The sequence below is a fragment of the Bubalus kerabau genome, chromosome 16, assembly GCF_029407905.1.
Source record: "Bubalus kerabau isolate K-KA32 ecotype Philippines breed swamp buffalo chromosome 16, PCC_UOA_SB_1v2, whole genome shotgun sequence".
NCBI classification, from domain to species: Eukaryota; Metazoa; Chordata; class Mammalia; order Artiodactyla; family Bovidae; genus Bubalus; species Bubalus kerabau.
Genome location: NC_073639.1, coordinates 66361486 through 66382455, shown reverse-complemented (window position 1 = coordinate 66382455; position 20970 = coordinate 66361486). Strand labels below are relative to the sequence as shown.

General features: G+C 43.3%; 3 protein-coding genes and 1 non-coding gene across 9 annotated transcripts in view; 2 read left to right on the top strand and 2 right to left on the bottom strand.

Annotated features, from left to right (window-relative positions):
• MAPKAPK5 (MAPK activated protein kinase 5) overlaps positions 1 to 11536 on the top strand; it is a 30811-nt gene extending 19275 nt beyond the window's left edge. For 4 of the 6 annotated variants that reach the window (XM_055550500.1, XM_055550503.1, XM_055550498.1 and 1 more), the window contains 6 exons: positions 1706 to 1893; positions 4028 to 4148; positions 7620 to 7750; positions 8024 to 8145; positions 9154 to 9258; positions 11349 to 11536. In XM_055550500.1, coding sequence (XP_055406475.1) covers positions 1706 to 1893; positions 4028 to 4148; positions 7620 to 7750; positions 8024 to 8145; positions 9154 to 9258; positions 11349 to 11443 — 762 coding nt within the window. In that variant the 3' untranslated portion in view covers positions 11444 to 11536. The remainder of the gene's footprint in view (positions 1 to 1705; positions 1894 to 4027; positions 4149 to 7619; positions 7751 to 8023; positions 8146 to 9153; positions 9259 to 11348) is intronic. The other 2 variants (XM_055550499.1, XM_055550501.1) reach the window with 1 other exon arrangement.
• Positions 2795 to 20970, bottom strand: part of NAA25 (N-alpha-acetyltransferase 25, NatB auxiliary subunit) — a 174884-nt gene continuing 156708 nt past the window's right edge. Inside the window, exon 32 of the mRNA XM_055550487.1 lies at positions 2795 to 2879. Within this exon, the coding sequence (XP_055406462.1) occupies positions 2841 to 2879 (39 nt within the window). The 3' untranslated portion in view covers positions 2795 to 2840. The remainder of the gene's footprint in view (positions 2880 to 20970) is intronic.
• Positions 11952 to 19604, top strand: LOC129630132 (disintegrin and metalloproteinase domain-containing protein 1a-like). Its single transcript, XM_055550494.1, has one exon. The coding sequence runs from the start codon at positions 16290 to 16292 to the stop codon at positions 19029 to 19031; it is 2742 nt and encodes a 913-aa protein (XP_055406469.1). The 5' UTR covers positions 11952 to 16289; the 3' UTR covers positions 19032 to 19604.
• TRNAC-ACA (transfer RNA cysteine (anticodon ACA)) lies at positions 13991 to 14064 on the bottom strand. The gene has a single exon. It is a non-coding gene; the product is annotated as a tRNA-Cys (tRNA).

The window sequence follows — 20970 nt, the reverse complement described above, 5'->3', positions numbered from 1 at the left end:
TGGAACTCGATACATCTCCTTTCATGATTAACCCTGTTCAGTCCCCAAGTGAGTACTTACTGCTCCACACCTTCTTCCTCTACAAACTATAGGCTGCTGTGTCCTTATGTAATGAAGGTTGGAAGTGAGGGCTAGGCTGATGATAGTTAGCAGTCAGAAATTGCCTCCTGCTTCCCACTGTGGGCAGGAATTGAGTGGTAGAAGCACTTAGCTAACAGAGATCAGAATTTACTTGATACAATATTCTCAGCATGAATACAATGGATTCTTGTGTGATAACAATATTTCCCAGTACTATTTTTTTCTCCTCTTCCTACTCTGTTTTGTGAATCTAGTGGTGTTTGTGAATTTGCTTGGCATTCATAAAATTTACACTCCACAGATGAGTAATATATTAAAATAATAACATAATAATTTTGAATGTGTATATATATTCATCTAGTTATAATCTTTACATTGGCAACTGAGTGAACACTGAATGCCACATTTGCAAGTAATTTTGTAAAGAAAAATAATGTAATAAGAGGTAGATAAATTTTCAAAAACTAAATACATCAATCTTAATTAAAAAAAAAAAGAGGCAGGACCCTTGCAGTGACTCCAGCCCCAGTCTGCTGCATGATGCTGGTCGGTGTGCCTAGTTTCACTCTTGACAGATGACCCTAGACGTAACAAGATCTCCATAGCACCAGTTTCCTCATGTGAACTATTTTCCACATCTGAACTTTTTAAGGTTTCTTTTCACCTCTATGATTGTATAATTGTTTTACAGCATGGGCCATGTCGTTTATGAATCTCTACTAGTAGGATGATGCTGAGACATGGCTGAGATACCTGAGGTACCTCCTTTTCCAGGCTTCTTACAGAGCAGCGCCAAGCTGCGATGGGAGGCACAAGTGGCCACAGTGGCAGGCTCCCTGGGCCGCCTTCCTCAGGCGGACACTGTTCTGTCCTGCCGTTCTGGAGGGGCTTGGGTTGAAGCCTCTGTGGACCCAGCTTCTGAGGCAGGTGGAACTGCGTTTAATTAAAATAGGAGTCCGTTATTAATAAGCATGCTGTGACTACAGGCCATGAAATCACCTTAAACCTACAGACATGGTCGTGCGTGGCAGTTTTGTTCCTTTCAGAATATCTTTCCTAAGAATGGCCTCGAACATGGGCACAGTGAGTCCTTGGCCAAAGGATTGCTTTCCATCTCCCGTTCTTCCCTACCATGCTTGTCCCTCATCTGTGTCAAACTGCTGTGAGCCTTTATAAAACGACTGGTGCTGTTTTATGGGGTCAGCCCCCTGCATCCTAGCTATTTGTTCCTGCACCCTCAACCCACCCAGGTGGCTAGAGGACATGTTTCACAACAGCTGGCTTACATCAGTTACTTTTCTGGCTGGGGTCAAAGTGTCTTACATCTGTACCCAATGGTCAGATAGCAGCTTGGGCCTGGGCAGTGAGAATAAAAGTGACTTTTTACCCCAGATTGGCCTTGTGTATATGATGTGCATATATGTAGCATTGATAGCAAATAACAAATAAGGATAGAAAGGTTAATTCTCTTAAGACTTCCTGAAACTTTTCCAGTCTATGATAAGTGATTCTTGGTTGTGATATCAGCCTGTGGATATCAAGGGCTGTTTTGGGGTCAGTTCTGGGGGCTTTATTTTAGAGCTATGCCTCTGGTATGAGTGACCATTTTCTTTTTTGCTTTCAGAGCTGTGACTTGTGGTCCCTAGGGGTGATTATCTATGTGATGTTGTGTGGATACCCTCCTTTTTACTCCAAACACCATAGCCGGACTATCCCAAAGGATATGCGGAGAAAAATCATGACAGGCAGTTTTGAGTTCCCAGAGGAAGAGTGGAGCCAGATCTCAGAGATGGCCAAAGATGTTGTGAGAAAGTGAGTCTCTGGGCCACTGGGCGGGGGGCCTTAAAAGTGGTGGAATGCAAAGCAATGTTGGGTAGAGAAAATTCTTTGTTTCACAGGCATGTACCTTCTCATTTTTATCATCACAGAAAATCTGCCCTGGAGTCTGAGATGAGAGTTCTCAGTATCCACATCTCGGTGAAATTGGAGCTGTACTCTGTCCTGTTGCATTCCTAGAATTTGTCCCTAGGGTTGAATCCAGGTCCCTTGGTAGCAACTGTATCCATGAGCATTAATTCAGACTTTAAATGGTAACCCCCCTGGTGTATCCTTCCTGCATGGAGGCCAGTCATTTGGGACTGACATGATGCTGGGAGCTGAACTGGGGTGCCAAAGTGACCACGGATGCTTTTGTCTTTTCCTTCCTTAGCTACTGTGGGAGTGTGACTGGTTGTCCAGGACCTCAATCCCACCCTGGCCTCCCTGCTGCTAGTTGGTTGCTCTGGCATATAGAGAGAAAAAGGTTCAAAAGGACTGGGGCTGAGTGAGTGGATGAGTGACACATGGCATGCAGAGTCCTTTGTTTCTTACAGAACAGCGCACAGCTGTGATGTGAGGCGCGAGTGGCCACAGCGGAGGCTCCCTGGGCCGCCTTCCTCAGGCGGACACTGTTCTGTCCTGCTGTTCAGGAGGGGCTTGGGTTGAAGCCTCTGTGGACCCAGCTTCTGAGGCAGGTGGAATGACTACAGGCCATGAAATCACCTTAAACCTACAGACATGGTCGTGCGTGGCAGTTTTGTTCCTTTCAGAATATCTTTCCCAAGAATGACTTTGCACATGGGCACGTGCCCCAGCTCCTTAGCTGGAGTTACTAAGAAGTCAGGCCTACAAAGGAGGTGTGCTTGGTTTTTTTGCCCACCTGTGCCAGGGGATCTGCTGCCTGGGACTTATGCGCTCTTCTGCCATTACTACTTTGGTCTTCACTGAGTAATTGCTCCTCTTGGTTTCAGTGTCTTCATCTGTAATGTGATAAAGATAAGCATTAAAGGGGCAGTACCTGGGAACTGTCTCCTAATAGTACAGCTATTTCTCTTTCAGAAGTGAACTTGTCCTGTTGGTTAGGTGTTTATGTATATAAAAAGGGATTCATTTCTAAAATATCCAAGTGAAGGTGTTTTAAGAGGGAGGAGGCAATTTGAAATTTGTCTTCCCATGCTCTTTCCATGCTGTATTCTCAGCTACTTAACCAAAACATCAATATCCTCTAAGTGGTTCTCTGCAGTTCTATAGACTGTATTTCCTGTCACTAGAGTAACATTGATTATCTTCCCTCAGCATTGAGGGTCTTTTCTAAATAATCCCTTCTTTAGACTCTGAAGCTGTTCACAATGATCCAGAAAGTTACAGAGAACATGAAAGAGCAAGTAGGCACGTTATCCTGACTGATGTTTGGAATGGGAGGCTATGTATTTGGAAGGAGTGCTGTAAAAGGTCCAGGGAATATGCTGGGGTGAGCTAGGAATTGCATCAGTATGAATGTACAAGATGGAAAGAACTGTGGTCAAAAGCCGATGGTACAGACAATACATTAGGCTTAGAAAGAAATGCCGTCCCCTTCTCAGATATTAGATTTTTAGCTTAGAAGGTCTTTGGAGAAATGGCTCAGGGTTCGTGTCCTGCCATATGGTGATATCTAAAAGTTTTATCACAAGTAGCAATCTGGATTTTCAGAACTGTATGATTGCCTAACTAATTTTACAGCCACTGTTGGCCAAAAGAGTACTTTAAGTCCCTTTTGGAAATTATAGCCCACTGTCCTAGAAACATTAGTCTGGGGATTCAGTGTCTCAGGAACTGTGAACCATATGTAAGACTGATTACCTTACTGAACCTAGAACTCAGTCTGAGATATCACTGGATTAAGCCTTTTCCTACCATTTTTAATCTCAATTTATTTAGTATAGAAAGGACTGCCTAAGGACACAGTGCCCTCACAACTAACAGTTAGGGAAGAGAATCTCACCTCTGTCCTGCACAAAGCCTAGGCTGTAAGAGTTGGCAGAAAGTAGAAAGTCAGAAGTTGGAGCTGGCTAGAGCCAGACTCGGGAACTTCCTGGCCTTCTGGAAGCAACTGTGCATGGCAGCCCTTTTGGCCTTTTCTCCACAGGCTCTTGAAGGTCAAACCGGAGGAAAGACTTACCATCGAGGGAGTGCTGGACCACCCCTGGCTCAACTCAACTGAGGCCCTGGATAATGTGCTACCCTCTGCTCAACTGATGATGGATAAGGTTCTGAATGATGCTTATGTTGTTGGCCAAAATGGTGGTGTTGGGAAGGAATGCTGGGGCTTGACTCAGTGAGGGGGTTAAAGGCAAAACAATGCAGAGCACACAGTCTTTCCCAGAGAAACATCTTTGGTCTCCTGAAGATCAGGATTGGAAATAAGGAGCTTCCTTCCATAAAGACCAGATCAAAGCCTGGTACATACACTAAGGGAACATTCAAAGTATCCTCTTCCACATTTGTGCTGTGGGGTTGAGGCAGAGAGCAGTATCAGATCAGACATCAACCATCCTTTTGCCCAAGGGGTTTAAACAAGACTGGTTAGAAAAACCAATAAACACAAAACAAAGAGGGAACGCGCTCAGACGTCAGAGCTTTTGCATGCTAAATTTTCTGTGAATTCTTATGGGAATTCAGAAAAAGAAGACATCTTTGAAGGGCTGTAATTAGGGAAGGGTTCCCAAAGAGAAAGCAAAACCCATCACAGTTATTAACTATTGTGTGGCACTTTTAAACCCCTTTACATGTTTAGCTATGAGCTGGCCTTGGAAGAATTGGAGTAGAGAACACGTGTGCCCACATATGGTGAACAACATGAGCAAAAAAATTAGAGACTGAAATTCATCAGTGGGAAAAACAGCCTGATTTCATTAATGGGAAGTTGGTGAAATGGATGTGATAGGGAAGGGCCTGGCTTTGAAAGTAGACAGAGGGGTGTAAGTCTTAGTAGGACCTAATTGAGAGGCTCTTACAGATTTCTGAGACGAGTCCTGGCACAGGGAAGATATTTAGGGATGGTTAGTCAGACTTGCAGACTCACCAACCTAATACTACTACAGTAATCTAGAAGCTGGGAAGCTGCCCTAGTAGCAGAGAGGTAGAGATGAATAAAAAGCTCAATATTTTTGAAGACAAATTTCAACAATTTTTGGTGACTGACTAGAGATAAGGGGACAGTGAGTGGCATATCTGGCGATACCACTGACAGGGAAATCAGGAATGAGCCTGGTTTGGGTAAAGGGAAGTCTGTTAGATTTTCATTATTATTTGATGGTAGATGGACATTCAAATGAATGAGATGTGTGGTGTGAATTCAGAGTGTGGCTGAAAGGTAAAGGCAGTGACACAGACTTGAGTTACTCACTCAGAAGGGATGGAGTTGAGGTGTGAGAGAATAAGTGAATAGGAGAAAGGAATGCTAAGACCTCCCTTAGTTTAGCTGGAGTGTGAGAGAAGAGAGGAGAACTAGAAGGAGCAGAGTTTTCTGCTGTCCCTGATCTGTGTGCAGTTGTTTTCCTGGTTTAAAAGTATCCAGTAATCCAGAAATGGTTTGTTTCAGTTCAGTTCAGTCGCTCAGTCGTGTCCGACTCTTTGTGACCCCATGAATCGCAGCACATCAGGCCTCCCTGTCCATCACCAACTCCTGGAGTTCACTCAAACTCACATCCATTGAGTCGGTGATGCCATCCAGCCATCTCATCCTCTGTCGTCCCCTTCTCCTCCTGCCCCCAATCCCTCCCAGCATCACAGTCTTTTCCAATGAGTCAACTCTTCGTATGAGGTGGCCAAAGTACTGGAGTTTCAGCTTTAGCATCATTCCTTCCAAAGAAATCCCAGGGCTGATCTCCTTTAGAATGGACCGGTTGGATCTCCTTGCAGTCCAAGGGACTCTCAAGAGTCTTCTCCAACATCACAGTTCAAAAGCATCAATTCTTTGGTGCTCAGCTTTCTTCACAGTCCACCTCTCACATCCATACATGATCACTGGAAAAACCATAGCCTTGACTAGACGGGACCTTTGTTGGCAAAGTAGTGTTTCTGCTTTTGAATATGCTATCTAGGTTGGTCATAACTTTCCTTCCAAGGAGTGTCTTTTAATTTCATGGCTGCAGTCACCATCTGCAGTGATTGTGGAGCCCCCAAAAATAAAGTCTGACACTGTTTCCCCATCTATTTCCCATGAAGCGATGGGACCAGATGCCATGATCTTCGTTTTCTGAAGGTTGAGCTTTAAGCCAACTTTTTCACTCTCCTCTTTCACTTTCATCAAGAGGCTCTTTAGTTCCTCTTCACTTTCTGCCATAAGGGTGGTGTCATCTGCATATCTGAGGTTATTGATATTTCTCCCAGTTTGTTTGGTCAGTCCCAAATACAGGATTACTTATATCCTCTGATTGTCGGCACTCGAGTGTTACAGTGTGGCTTCCCTCAGGATGTTGGAAATGAAGAAGATTGTCTTCTGGAGTTACTTTAAGATTAGTGTCTGACTAAGCCAAGTTTGAATATGCATAATCTTCTTAATGAAGAAAAAGGCCTTTTAGGTGGAACTGGAGTGTGACAGTGTATTCCCATTTTGAAAGAAATGATGTGGTCAAGATGCAGGCTGGTCAGCTTTGGAAGTATAGAAAAAATGGCCACATGCAGAAGCTATAATAGTGTCCATCTCGGCTGTGGCTAGGAGATGGAGTCTGAGCTCATCACCTTGCGGGGTTCCCATCTCTTTGGTTGGGCTATCTCTGATAAGAAGGAAATAGATGCACGGGTCTGGAGGTGGGTAGCCAGGGCCAATTACTGTAGTTTACTTCAATGAGTTTGAACTCTTCCGGATCTAATTATGTGCTTACCAAGGAAGTATTTTTTTTTTCTTAATTGTCAGATTTTGTTGTTGAAATTCAAATAACACAGAGGTATATAAACTAAAAAGCAAAAGTTCCTTTTAATTACCCTGCCTCAGTCTCACCCCTCAGAGGTGAGGTGATCTGTGACTTGATGTATCCTTCCTGATCTTTTTCTGGGGAGACACACACACATTCAGTTTGTCCTTTTTTTTTTTAATACAAAAGTGGGATCATCTCGTTCTTGCAAAGCTTTTTGCTGATTATTTGCTTTCCCTCATTGATCTGCTCATAGTGAGAGAACACACTGGTCATAAAGACAGACTTGAAGAGTGCTAGACTTTATGACAGTTATTTTTCATTGTAAATTAATTGACTGGCTTTATAGAAGAGTTTGTGAGGGTCTTCCATGCTCACCAGGTGAAATACTTAGGGTTCTGAGTCATTGGGGCTGAGGTGACTGTTTCCACCTTGAGGGCAGCACATAAATGCCAGTCAGGGAGTCTTCTCAGGCAGCAGCCTGCCAGCCTTTCCCCCGATGTACATGTATGACTCTCTTTACATTTGCCCTTGCCAATGACTATGAGCATGAGCCTTGTTCGTTTTTCTTACTTGCCATTCTGTCCCCCTGCAGGGAAGAAGGGCTTGCTGTTGTGTGGCCCTTGGCTGGCCTAGTATTTCCTGGGCCCTGCTAACCCATGGGGAAGAGTCCTCTGCCTTTTCAAAATTTGTATACTGCCAAGCATAAGACTGATATTACCTGCTTAGTTCTTTTAGAGATTCTCCTTCTCACTCTGTTAGATTGGTTTTTTAGGTGCCCAGAAATGAATATGAAAACCTGACACCAGTGTTTGCATTCAGGCGGTGGTTGCAGGGATCCAGCAGGCCCATGCAGAACAGTTGGCCAACATGCGGATCCAGGAACTAAAAGTCAGCCTCAAACCTCTGCACTCTGTGAACAACCCCATTCTAAGGAAGAGGAAATTACTTGGGTAACTGAACTTACTTCTTTGATTCTCCCTTCATGGCTGGTGTGGCCAAGGACAGGGTTCTGAAAGGTCAGCCAAGGGTCTTGCCCCTTTTTTGCCTCTTAAGAGGGTGGAAAGGATAAGTTCTTTAAATAGCATCAGAAGTTGGAGATACTTTATAATTAATTATTTTATCTGAAAAATCTTGCCTTATGTTTAGTGTTTAGAGTTAACATCTGTGAAGAGTTGGGTTTTGGGGTCTCACTCTGTTATTACCTCTCTCCCCAACTTCTAAAGCACCAAAGCAAAAGACGGTGTTTACATCCATGACCGCGAGAATGGAGCCGAGGATTCCAATGTTGCCTTGGAAAAGCTCCGCGACGTGATTGCTCAGTGTATCCTCCCCCAGGCTGGTAAAGGTCACACCGTTTCTGCTGCTCTGTGCGCGGCTGCGTGTGCGTGTGTGCGAGGCTGGAGGGGTGGTTCAATCTAAAGTGTCCGTCTTGCCTCTTAAGTGCCTTACACACTCAGCCCACTGAAGAGGTGGGTACTCAGAAATGCGGCGGGTTCTGCCCCACCTTTGGCTTCCTATGAAACTTCTAGTTTGCGTTTCATTGGCACTTTCAGGCATAACATGTAGTTTTGTATTTTCTTAGTTTGTTAATGAGATAACAGGATAGAGGATGGAAAATGTGAACAGGGTCAGGATTAGGTTGGGAAGTGGGAAGGTCAGGAAGGTTGAGAAACACCATAGAGCCCATATCTAGAGTACAAGGCTGTCATTAACTTGTGAATATAAAGAGAAGACCTCCCAAGTTCAGAAGTGGCCCTGGCTGCTACTGGATCCCAGGCAGACTGGGACTTATATACATAAGTCCTTTGAGTGAGAGCTCTCTTTCAATATATTCTCTTTCCACTTAATGGGATAGGATGGGCTTTTCTCAGCAGATGAATGAGATACTTCATGTTGTAGGCCTGAAAACTACTGAGACTGACCAGTCTTCCTAGATTCCTTGGGTTTTAAGAAAGCTCACCTAGTGTACCTCAGGTAGCCTTCCAGAGTAGGAAATGAGCTTAGGAGAAAGAAGGCAGCCCACTGAGCCTTGTTCTCCTTCCTTCTCATGATCTTGTAGGTTAACCAGGTGTTTTTGATCAGCAATAGCCCAACATTGCCTATTTCCCATCCCCCAGGGCTAAGACTCTGGGGGCCTCAGGGGATGTCTGTCAGGTGGTCAGGGTAGGAAGAATTCAGAAACCAGAAGTAGTCTACATGTAATGCAGGAACTAGCAGTAATGATAGTCTGGAAAAGCTCACACCTTTAATGATCACTTCTCAATAAAGTTGGACATCCTGTCCTTCCATCTGTGACACTAAAACCCCATGATGCTGCAGAGGAATGCAACTTCTTTTTCACCTTTATTAATAGGAGAGAATGAAGATGAAAAGCTGAATGAAGTAGTGCAGGAAGCTTGGAAGTATAACCGGGAATGCAAACTCCTCAGAGATACTCTGCAAAGCTTCAGCTGGAATGGTAGGAGCCTTAATTATGCCTTTCCCCAGGAATGCAGAAAAGTATTTGTGTTTACATTATGTAGGATCTCTGGGGGCTGAGCTGGATCTGTGTTCAGGTGAAGCAGGGCTGGAGACTGAGTGGAGTATTGTGGGACAGGGAGTTAATCCTGCAGTAACTACCCAGGCATATCTGGACATCCAGCCTTTTTGCTTATTTTCCAGAGTTCAAATGAATTGTGTGTTGCAGATTCATTGTTGTCCAGAGCCCCCCATCACATACCACCTGGGCAAAAAAAAAAGCATCAGATCTCAGAACTCCTTCCAGATACCTGAGCTTTTAACCGCATCATTAAAGGGCAGTTCAGTCCGAAGGGGAGAAAGAGGGCAAAGTACTGCAGAGTCCACCCTGCAGATCTGCTCAGCTTAGAGAAGACCTGTTACACTAAAGAGTCGAGTGTCCCAAATCTGCTGCTCGTTGAATTTTTTTCCTCACAGGCAAAGGCAGAGGTGTATTTTTTGAGCTGCTTTTGTATTGTCTTCCTAGACTTCAGGTCTAAGATGCTCAAGGCAAGGAGCCTGGATTTTGGACATGAGAAGTCCAAAAACTAGCCCAGCCATTTCTGTACTTGGAAATTAGCTTCTCTAGGAATTTTTTTTTTTAAGATTTTGAAATCGTCTATACAGAAAAGTGACCACATTTGAGGTGCACACTTCCAATAAATTTTCACAAAGTGAACATTCTCACATAACCAGCACCTGAATATATGCCCTCCTTTACTACCTCCTTCCCCACAGGGTAATTATGAGCCCAATTTCTAGCACTGTATATCAGTTTTGCCTGATTTTATATTTTATGTATATGGAGTCAGACCAAGTCTATGTTCTTTTGTATCTGGCTTCTTTTTGTCAATGTTTGTGAGATTCAACCATATTGTTGTGTGTAGTAGCAATTCATTTCTCATTTATATATATATATGTAAATGTATGTATGTTCTCTCTATATATTCATGTTTTTTTCTCCATATATATACACCACATAAATAGTTTTTGTATTTATCCATTCTACTTTTGAATGGATATATGGGTTGTTTCCAGGTTTTGGTAATTAAGGAAAGCACTGCTCTGAACACTCTAGTATATATCTTCTTTTTTTAAGATTTATTTATTTCCGTTTGTTTATTTTTAGCTGCACTGGTTCTTCATTGCTTCACGCAGGCTTTCTCTAGTTGCAGTGAGCAAGGGCTGCTCTCCAGTTGCGGTGTGCAGGCTTCTCATTGCAGTGGCTTCACTTCTCTTATTGCAGAGCATTGGCTCAAAGTATGTGAGCTTCCGTAGCTGTGGCTCATGGGCTTAGCTGCCTGGTGGCATGTGGGATTTTCCTGGACCAGGGATCAGACCCATGTCGCCTGCATTGGCAAGCAGACACCCAACCACTGGACCATCAGGGAACTCATTTCTCTTATGTATCTAGAATTAGAGTTGCTGGTTCATGGGGATATTCATCTGTTTGGCTTTAGAAGGTACGGCCACCAGTTTCCCAAAGTGGTCGTACCAATGTATACCTCCACTGGCAGGGTTTGAGGGTTCTAATTATTCTGTATCCACACCAGCACTTGCTATTGTCTTTTTCATTTTAGTCATTCTAATTAGTAAGTACTATTGGCATTGCAGTGTCATTTTACTTTGCCTTTCCCTGATGACTTATAAGCTTAAGCACTTTTTAATGTTTATTGGCCACTTAGATTTTGTGAAGTGCCTATTCTGTTGCCCATTTTTCTGTTGACTTGTACCTCTCATAAACGTGCAGGAGTTCTTTATATAGTCTGGATATGAGTTCTGTTGTAGACACATATTACAAGGAACTTCTCCCTCTTTGTGGTTTCCTTTTGTGCTGTTGTACTGAACACTGGATTTTTATGACCAGGTTAATAAGCTGCTCAACTCTGCCTGAAAAATGGGGGACTTGAACTGCTTGTGATCAGTGCTGGTGATGGTTCTTCCATTGGTGAAGGTGAATTTGACACTAGTGTACCTTACTGGGTCCCTGTCAAGAATCTTACCATCTCCCCAACAGTTTGGAGACTCACCTTTTCCTTTTTTGGGTTTCAGGTCGTGGATTCACCGATAAAGTAGATCGATTAAAACTGGCTGAAATTGTGAAGCAAGTGATAGAAGAGCAAACCACTTCCCACGAATCCCAATAATGACAGCTTCAGACTTTTTTAAAAAATTTTTTGAAAATTTATTCATTAATGTATAATTTTTATGTAAATTAATAAATCATAATTTCATTTCCACACTGCTTAAAGATGCTATATAAATTTAGATACAGGATTTACTAATAGTATATATAGTTCATTTGTTTTAAGAAAAGCTCAGTTCCTAGAGATATACTATTACTTTAGGATTGTTTAGTCATCTGTTGCAAAGCTGATGGTATTGTCAAGCAAGATTGTTTTATTTGTAATAAAGCATACAAAAACCACTTGCCAGTGGTAGGCAAAGGACCGACTATTTTGACCTCTCTGTGTAGTAAAGAGCTGAATCAAGTACTGTGGAATCTGGTTTCAGTTGCCCTGTGTATTTCCTCTCTGCACTGTTGGTGGATTAGCTCTGGTGCCAAGAATTTTTTGTGGATCCGTGTTGCAAACTGCCTGATGGAACTCAGAGGGTGCCAGCTCCTGTGAGGGAAGAGGCAGGGAGCTGAGTCCTCGTATCTCTTCTCCCTAATTCCCTAGGGAAAAGTGGTCCCATTTCTTTCTTGTCCTATTTGTTAAAAGGTATTGGTGTGTTTCTTTAATAGGATTCTCTATTGAGTTTATTCTTTCACGTTTAATCAGAGCTTCAGCCCTGCCACTTCCTTCAAGGTCCTACCTTGTACTCCCCATTTCCTGAAGCCCTCACCAGCTCCATTGCTTCTTACTTCCTTTTATGGAATGATTTTTCTGAGAAAGTTACATATCATAAAAACTGGACTAATGGATATTCATTGGAAGGACTGATGCTGAAGCTGAAGCTCTAATACTTTGGCCACCTGATGCGAAGAGCTGACTCACTGGAAGAGACCCTGATACTGGGAAAGATGGAAGGCAAAAGAAGAAGGTGGCAGAGGATGAGATGCTTGGATAACATCACCAGCTCAATGGACATGAACTTGGTAAACTCTGAAGGGATAGACTCGGAGGGATAGTGAGGGACAAGGAGGTCTGGTGTGCTGCAGTCCATGGGGGTCACAAAGACTTGGACATGACTTAGTGACTGAACAACAACAACTAGCTTAGCAACTAAGATGGTCCAGGTTTCTGTCTTAAAGCTACCTTTTTTCTCTAATGTTTATGTCTGGGTTTCATGTTGGCATCCCCTGGACTGCATGTATTTTATTTAGCACTCTTCATTTTCAGGAAGCATGGTTTTGGCCCAGAGATCAGATACTTGAATAGAAACAAGGCTCGGTGCTTTTCTACTGTGCTGTTGTGCAATGGGCTTCCATAACAAACCGTTTTTATTTATTTATTTTAGTAGTTCTTGGTTGTTGGTTCGGTGTTGGTAAATGGGAGAACTAATAGGCAAACTCCAATTCAAGGAGAAGGAAAGGCTCGGTAGGCTCAGTTACTCAGTTTCATCCCATCACATTCGCTTCAATCGAAGTCAGCCCCACAGAGCTCACTTACTTTCTAACTCTTCCACTTTCCTAATATGTCTTCAGGATGACATTTGGTTAGTATACCCCGTATGTGTGTGAATGAGTGTAGTAATACATGATAAAAATAATATCTCTTAGGAATTACCTTATACATCAGTTCCCTCATATTTTGGGGAATTTTTAATCCAAGGTGTTTTTTGAGGTAAGACTCACTAATCTCAGATGACTGATAACTCATAAATGGATACCCTGTAAGGAGAATTCAATACTTTTAAACATGGCAAAATCTAACTAACAGGCAGCAGAGAAAAACAAACCAAAAAACTTAGCTGAGAGTCGAATTAAAAGTTGAATTCTGTTTTTCAGTGAAATGCAGTCTTATAAATCACTTTCTGCAATCAGGAAAAACTGCACTTGTTTCTGGAACAACTGAATCCCTGTTATATTTCTTATTTTATTGCAGACGTTCAGTATTTGTGGGCTTTTCTTGTGGCTCAGCTTGTAAAGAATCTGCCTGCAATATGGGAGACCTAGGTTTGATCCCTGGGTTGGGAAGAGCCCCTGGAGAAGGGAAAGGCTACCCATTCCAGTATTCTGGCCTGGAGAATTCCATGGACTGTATAGTCCATGGCGTTGCAAAGAGTTGGAAAGAACTAAGTGACTTTCACTTCAGTATTCCCTGGGGTGAGGAAGGCAGTAACTAACTTTGTTACTCTTCTTTTTCTTCAGAGGAACCTTCTAGCAGAGGAACTAGTCTACCATTAACTTCTCAAATTTGTTATTTAGGTGTCTTCTAAAGGCTCAGGATGATTTCCCTGTGTGGTGAATTTTAGGTATGATCTAAAAGGGCATCCAAAAGATGCTTCCTTTTACTCTGAGCAGAGGTTGCTCATGTTTCTTTAGACTGAATTAAACTGGCCCCCCAAATGAGTAGAGTGTCCAGAGGGTCATGCTTAAAGTTTTAGAATAGCCTGAAAGTGAAGTGGCTTAGTCGTGTCTGACTCTTTGTGACCCCGTGGACTGTAGCCTACGAGGCTCCTCCTTTGGTCCATGGGATTTTCCAGGCAAGAGTACTGGAGTGGGTTGCCATTTCCTTTTCCAGGGGGATCTTCCTGACCCAGGGATCGAACCCAGGTCTTCTGCATTGTAGGCAGACGCTTTTACCGACTGAGCCACCAGGGAAGTCCATAGAATACCCTGGAGGGTGTTTAAAAGTGGGTCCTACCTGACACAGAGCTCCATGACAAAACTGGAGGTTCCAAAAGACTCAGCACTGTTTGGTCTTTAAAGTGGGGTTTTGTTTATGGGGAGTTTGTAGACCAGTAGCATATTCTGCTTTAACTTTACCAGTCAGGTTTGGTAATAAAGCAAAATTAACATGTACTGGAAATGAAACAAAATCATCCTTGTCTCTTTTGACCTGTCCCTCTAATACCTGTATCTGCAGAAAGTTCAAATTCTAAGAACAGTTCTCATAGGCAGGAAGTTTAGAGTCTTCAGTTTTCCTACATGATTTGCCAACCCTCTGCTTACTATATAACCATTACTTATCACTCAAATACCTTTAGATTGTACCACAATTATTAATCTATTTGATGTGGAACAACATTTGTATTTTTCTGGCTAATGTATTTTATAAGCTAGGAAACACTTGTCAGAAGTTAATTGTCTGAAACATGCAGATAGGAGGAAATGCTTTTTAAAAAAGAAATCTGTTTTTGTATTCGAGAGAGAACAAGTTGAAGGAATTATTGAAGTCAAATGATTTAAATCAGATCCTGTGTGTGAATACTTTTGCGTACATGTGTATTGATGAAAATGTTTCAATTTGAGAATTGGAAAACTGGATATTTAATTTTAATTATATTTTTATTTATTTACATAGTAGAAGTGGTCTTTCATTATTGATTTGATTCTTTTGTCCCACAAAATGACTTGATCAAATTTGTCCTTTCTGTTTGCTTAAGAACAGGGGAACATCTAAAATCTGTGATAGTTTCCAAGTTACATAATTTTAAGAGGCTTTTCTCTTATATAAAATACAAGGAGGAAGGAAATACACCTAGAAATCATTTCACCATTTTTGCTGTAAATTTTTAATGGGTGATATGATGGTATTAATTTTCTTGCTAGATATGGATAAATTTCCTTGTCTGTGTTAGGAATTAAACATTATTAACTGGAAAGGGTTAGTGAATTCATGTGCTCATGCTTATATCTGAAATCTTGTATACCATTCTTTTTCGAATTATATAGTGCATCTCTCCATTTTTGTGCGGTACTTATATTCCTAACCCTTATTTTGAAGGCTTTATATTGTAAGTATTTGACTTAATATAAAATTATTTTAACGCAAGATAAAAGATGTAGACTCTTACTTTAGTTGATATTAGGATGCAAAAAAGAATAACTGGGCAAAGAACATGATAGATAAAGCTTTTTTTCCCTTTTTTCCTTTTAAATCTATACTACTAAATATAACAGATCAACATCAAAATCAAAAGACATTCATAGACAGTATGGTTCAGTTTTAGTTACAAAAACAAAGACGTCTTTTAAAAAATTCTTATACAGTGCATTTTTATTTTCTTGATGAAATGGTAACTAGATAACCTGGTTATTCAGAGTTTAGTTTTACTCCAGGGTTTGTTTTTATGTTGGGAGAAACTGAACTTCAATCCTAGTCACTTGTTAGTCTCCATAGTGAAACTGAGCTTCTTTCATTTAACAGTTAGTATGTCTATACATTCAGAATACTTCTTATGGAGGAAAATTATGTTTATATGCAGATATAAAATGTCTAAACTCATCTGTCATGAAAAAAGTGAATGAAGGAGAATTTCTGCACCCATGTAGAAGTTTGCTTGAATTAAACAAAAAAAAACAGATCCTGACAAAGGAGGACTGGACTGAGAAACAATGCTGTGAGTGCTACAGATACCAGGAAAAGAGGCAGTAGGCAACAAAGAGCATCATCCCGCTCTGGGGTGCCCAAAGAATCCCCATCCCCTCCCCCGTGACCTCCTGCCAGAATGTTGGGTTTCAGAGAATGAGCAGATTAACGGATATCAGGAATAGTGTGGACTGGGCTGAGGACAAGGATAATTTGCCTGAGTAAAACTACTGACTTGAAACCATTAGAGGCCGTCTACTTGGCTACGGACCATTAAAACCGTTGCTGTTGGAAGGGGGTCATATAGTAAGCAAACCACTGCAGACCAAGAGAGAAAAACAACAGAAACACAGCCCCAAGGTCTGTAAGACTCAAGAGTTGGGCAGCACCCACCCAGAAGGGATCCAGCATAGATCTGGGGCTAACAGCTGAATTTCCCAGGCACAGCATGGCAAGGAGAGCAACTGCTTCTGTTGGACACAAGCCCTGCATCATCAACTGATTCACTAGGGCCATGTCAGTGGCAGCGTCTGTGAGAGACTCTGCCTCTGTACTGCCTTCTCTATGGAAAAGGCAAGTGGTTATGTCTGAGGCTATCAGAGTGCTTCAAACTTGGGCTCCTCACATGAAGGGCTTGAGGCTGGCCCTGGTGCCAGGACTTTCATGTGCCAGGTTGGGGATCCTGTTGTTCTTGGTACTGATTTCTCTGCCGAGCCTGTACTGCGACCTGGGCTCACCATATCACTCTTCCTATGAAGTAGTCATTCCCAAGAGTCTGACAGTGGAAGGAAGGGAAGACCAAGTGGAAAAGCTCTCCTATGTGCTATTTATGCAGGGCCAGAGGCAGCTGATTCACCTGACGCTGAAGAGCGACTATTTTGTGGATAACTTCCCGGTCTTCAGCTACCACGATGGCATCCTGGGGCAGGAAATGCCTCTCATCTCGCGGGACTGTCACTACGAAGGCTACATAGAAGGAGTCCCAGGTTCTTTTGTTTCTGTCAACACCTGTTCAGGCCTCAGGGGCCTCCTGATTAAGGAGGGGAAATCCTATGGCGTTGAGCCCGTGCACTCTTCCAAACGGTTTGAACACCTGTTGTACGCCATGGCCCACGAAGCTCGAGTCTCCTGTGGCGTCACGTCCAGAGACAGCCAAGTGGCGTCCACCAGCCGGCGACCAGACAGCGGCAAGCCTCACAGCTGGCAGGTGCCATCCGACTTGTGGTCACATACCAAGTACGTGGAGATGTTTGTCGTGGTCAACAACCAGCGGTTCCAAATGTGGGGCAGTGACGTCAATCAGACGGTCCAGAGAGTAATGGACATCATTGCTCTGGCCAACAGCTTCACAAGGGGAATAAACACAGAGGTGGTGCTGGCTGGAATGGAGATTTGGACTGAGGGGGACCTCACAGAGGTCCCCGTGGACCTGCAAGTTGCACTCAGGAATTTCAACAGCTGGAGACAAGAGAAGCTCCTCCATCGTGTGAAGCATGATGTTGCCCACATGATCGTGGGACAGCATCCTACAGAGGATACGGGGCAGGCATTTCTCAGTGGTGCCTGCTCCAGTGATTTTGCGGCAGCCGTGGAATCCTTCCACCACGAGGATGTCCTCCTGTTTGCAGCGCTCATGGTCCATGAGCTTGGACACAACTTGGGTATTCGGCACGACCATTCGGCCTGCATTTGTAAAGACAGGCCCTTCTGCCTCATGCATGAAAACATCACTAAAGAAAGTGGCTTCAGCAACTGCAGCTCTGACTTCTTCCACCGGTTCCTCTGGGAACACAAGGGGGCCTGCCTGTTCAACCAGCCTGGGCACAAAGGCCGCTCACGGAGGGCTTCCCGCTGTGGCGATGGCATTGTAGAAGGACCTGAGCAGTGCGACTGTGGTTCTAACTGTGAAATGCACCCATGCTGTGACACCAGATGTAAGCTGAGAGAGCATGCAGAATGTAGTGATGGACTCTGCTGTGATAAATGTCGCCTGAGATACCAGGGATTCATGTGCCGTGCTGCTCTGGGAGAGTGTGACCTCCCAGAGTATTGTAATGGTTCCTCGGGAGAATGTCCCAGGGACAGCTATAAGCTAGATGGTACCACGTGTGATAGAATTCACTACTGTGCTGGAGGTCGGTGTAAGAACCCTGACAATCAATGCATGGATATATACGGGTCCCCTGCAAGGTCTGCCCCAGAAATGTGTTACGTTTCAATGAACACAAGAGGGGACCGGTTTGGAAACTGTGGCACCACCAGCTCACCGAGGTTAACATATCTGAAGTGTGCAGATGATAACATATTTTGTGGCAAACTTATATGTACAAATGTTAGAGAGATACCACAACTCAAACCCAATCATACACTGATCCAGGTCGCTCACAAAGATGACTGGTGCTGGAGCATGGATGCCCATGACACTGCTGATATCCCTGATGATGGAGATGCACACACTGGCACTCTCTGTGCCCCACACAAAGTCTGCATGAATCACTTGTGTACTGATTACACCTCACTTGGGTACAACTGTGAGACAACAGAACTGTGTAACGGGAAAGGAGTTTGCAACAATTTTAGGCACTGCCATTGTGAGGATGGCTATGCGCCCCCTGACTGCAAAGATCCAGGAGACGGTGGTAGTGTAGACAGTGGTCCTCCTAGCACATCAATTCAACATTCAAGTGGAGGTGAAAGTGAAATTCCAAAGAGACGTAGTAATGAGATTCAAGGTATTGGCAACATTGTTTTCATAGTCCCTTCAATACTGTTAGTACTTTTGATAATTGTAATACTATTTATTAGTCTCAGGACTGGAATTGAATCAGTAGAGACCCCAGGGGGTGCCTCAGATGAGACTACAGAGGAAACCAGTAGTGAGGTATTCATAATGGAGCTCCTCCCAATGGGGATACAAGAGGGGTCAGAAGGGGGCCCCCCACCAGAGCAGGTTCCCCTACCAGAGCAGGGCCCCCCAACAGAGCAGGGCCCGCCACCAGAACAGGGCCCGCCACCAGAGCCATCGCCGCCGGGGGCACCACCTCCAGAGGCACCCGAACTGGAGGCACCTGCACCGGAGGCACCCCCACCAGAGGCACCCGCACCAGAGACACCCGCACCGGCGCCACCTCCACCGGAGGCACCCGCACCAGAGACACCCGCACCGGCGCCACCTCCACCGGAGGCACCCCCACCGGAGGCCCCACCACCAGGACAGCCAGCATCACAAGAGGCAGCAGGTGAAGGACAAGGATAACCAAAGGCAGAAGTGTACTGGAGGAAGAATTCAAAAATACCAATGTCTCAAGCACTGAGTGGGAATAAGGCACTCACAGAAGCAAAGGTGAAGTGAGAACTGATGGACCCTGTAACTCTGACAGGGATAGTCTACAGAAACATAACAACATAGGAACAGGATGACAATGTTTTCAGTATTCATTTTATTTTATTTTATTTTTTTTCGTATTCATTTTATTAATTTGGTTATATATTCATATGTGAAGTCATATGTAAAATATTCTACACTTCTGCTTTTTTCCCATTTCACGAAACAATTTTATGTAAGTTCTCCTCATGAATCATACTTATCAATGTCATCTTTTAGTTGGGCCAATTTCTGACCTGAAATTACTGTTCACAGCATACTATCTTCCATCTGCACTGTTTGATATACACTATTATTTGCACCTAAGATTATCACAGGATCATTCATCCCACTCATACATATTATTTAAAGAATGTTATCTGTTCAGTAATCTAATTTGCTTCAACAATTACTATTCATGAATAGGAAATGATTTTAAATAAAAAGCTATTTTAAGAAGCATCACTTCAGACTCCATAGTGCCTAGTCCTTGGGGCTTCTTTATTTTGCGGCTCTCTTGGAAGGGGCTACATCTGCTCCAGGGGGATCTGATCACCTTGGATGTATGGGGGTGGTGCATGAGGGACGGAGAGCACTTAGGCAAGAGACAACCTTGTCTAGTGTGGAGTTCAGCTGGAATGAATAATTATTGCTTTTTTTTTCTGTTTTTCTACTTATGTTTATTTCTGATTTTTAAGTTAATATATTGCTGATTGACAGTCTAAAGAAACAGAGCTTTGGAGGGGGGTCAACTGTGTGTAAAGAGAGCACAAAGCACATGTAACATCACCAACTCTACCCAAGACAGTGTGTGCAGTCAGATGCTCTACCCCTGAGCAATACCCCCAAGCACATGTACCATCACTGACACTGTGCTAAATACTCTACATGCATCCTTAATTTAATCCTCCCATGCACAGCATGAGACTCCATCTTGTACACGAAGAAACAGAGGCTGGAGAGTTCTGCTCTAGAGTTGGTAAGGAGTGGAACGTGTGTCACCATCACTCTCTCCTAGACAAATGCAGAAGTATTTACCTGACCTCTCTGCTCCCACAAGAGTCTATTTTCCACCCAGCAGACACAGTGATTCTTTTAAAAAGCAAGTCAGAACACACCCATTATCTTTAAAAGTTGCTGGTAGGTCCATAGCCTGAGGGCCCCATGTTGATCATTAGATTTGACAACGGAGAGTTGTTTATCCACTGACATCCCGGAGCTGGCAGTTTGGATGGATGCATGGGGGCGAAAGCTTATTCCAGTGGAGTCAAAATGCAAAAGATGGGCCCAAAACCATTTGTGAAGGTGTCCAACCTCTTTAGTATTCAGAGAAATGCAGGTTATCTAGCCGTAGGCAGATATCACCATACACTCACAAGACTGATAACAGAAGAAGGAAAATTCCAAGTATTACCGTGGAACAGTGGAAACTCTCATCAATTGCTTTAGAAATGTAAACTGGCATGCCACTTTGAAATAGCATATACTGAATACCCTTGACCTTTCTACCCTGACATCTGCATCCTCTTACTAGATAATAATGAACACAGAAGCATACTTCACAGTATTCCACAAGAACTCCACGTTGTTTTCACAGATAATACAATGGATGTTAAACTGTGACAGATCCACACAGAGAATACAGGAGCAGAGCAATGGAAACGAATGAACCACAGTGGCACACAAAAGCACCTAGTAAGCTTAAATACTACTGTGGAACTAAAGAGGCTGTACATTAACACTGCATTCATCTGGCTTCATATCAAGTGAAGAGGGAAAATGGGAAGCACTTCCAAAAGGTCAAAATAAGGGTCTACAGAAGCCCCCTCCT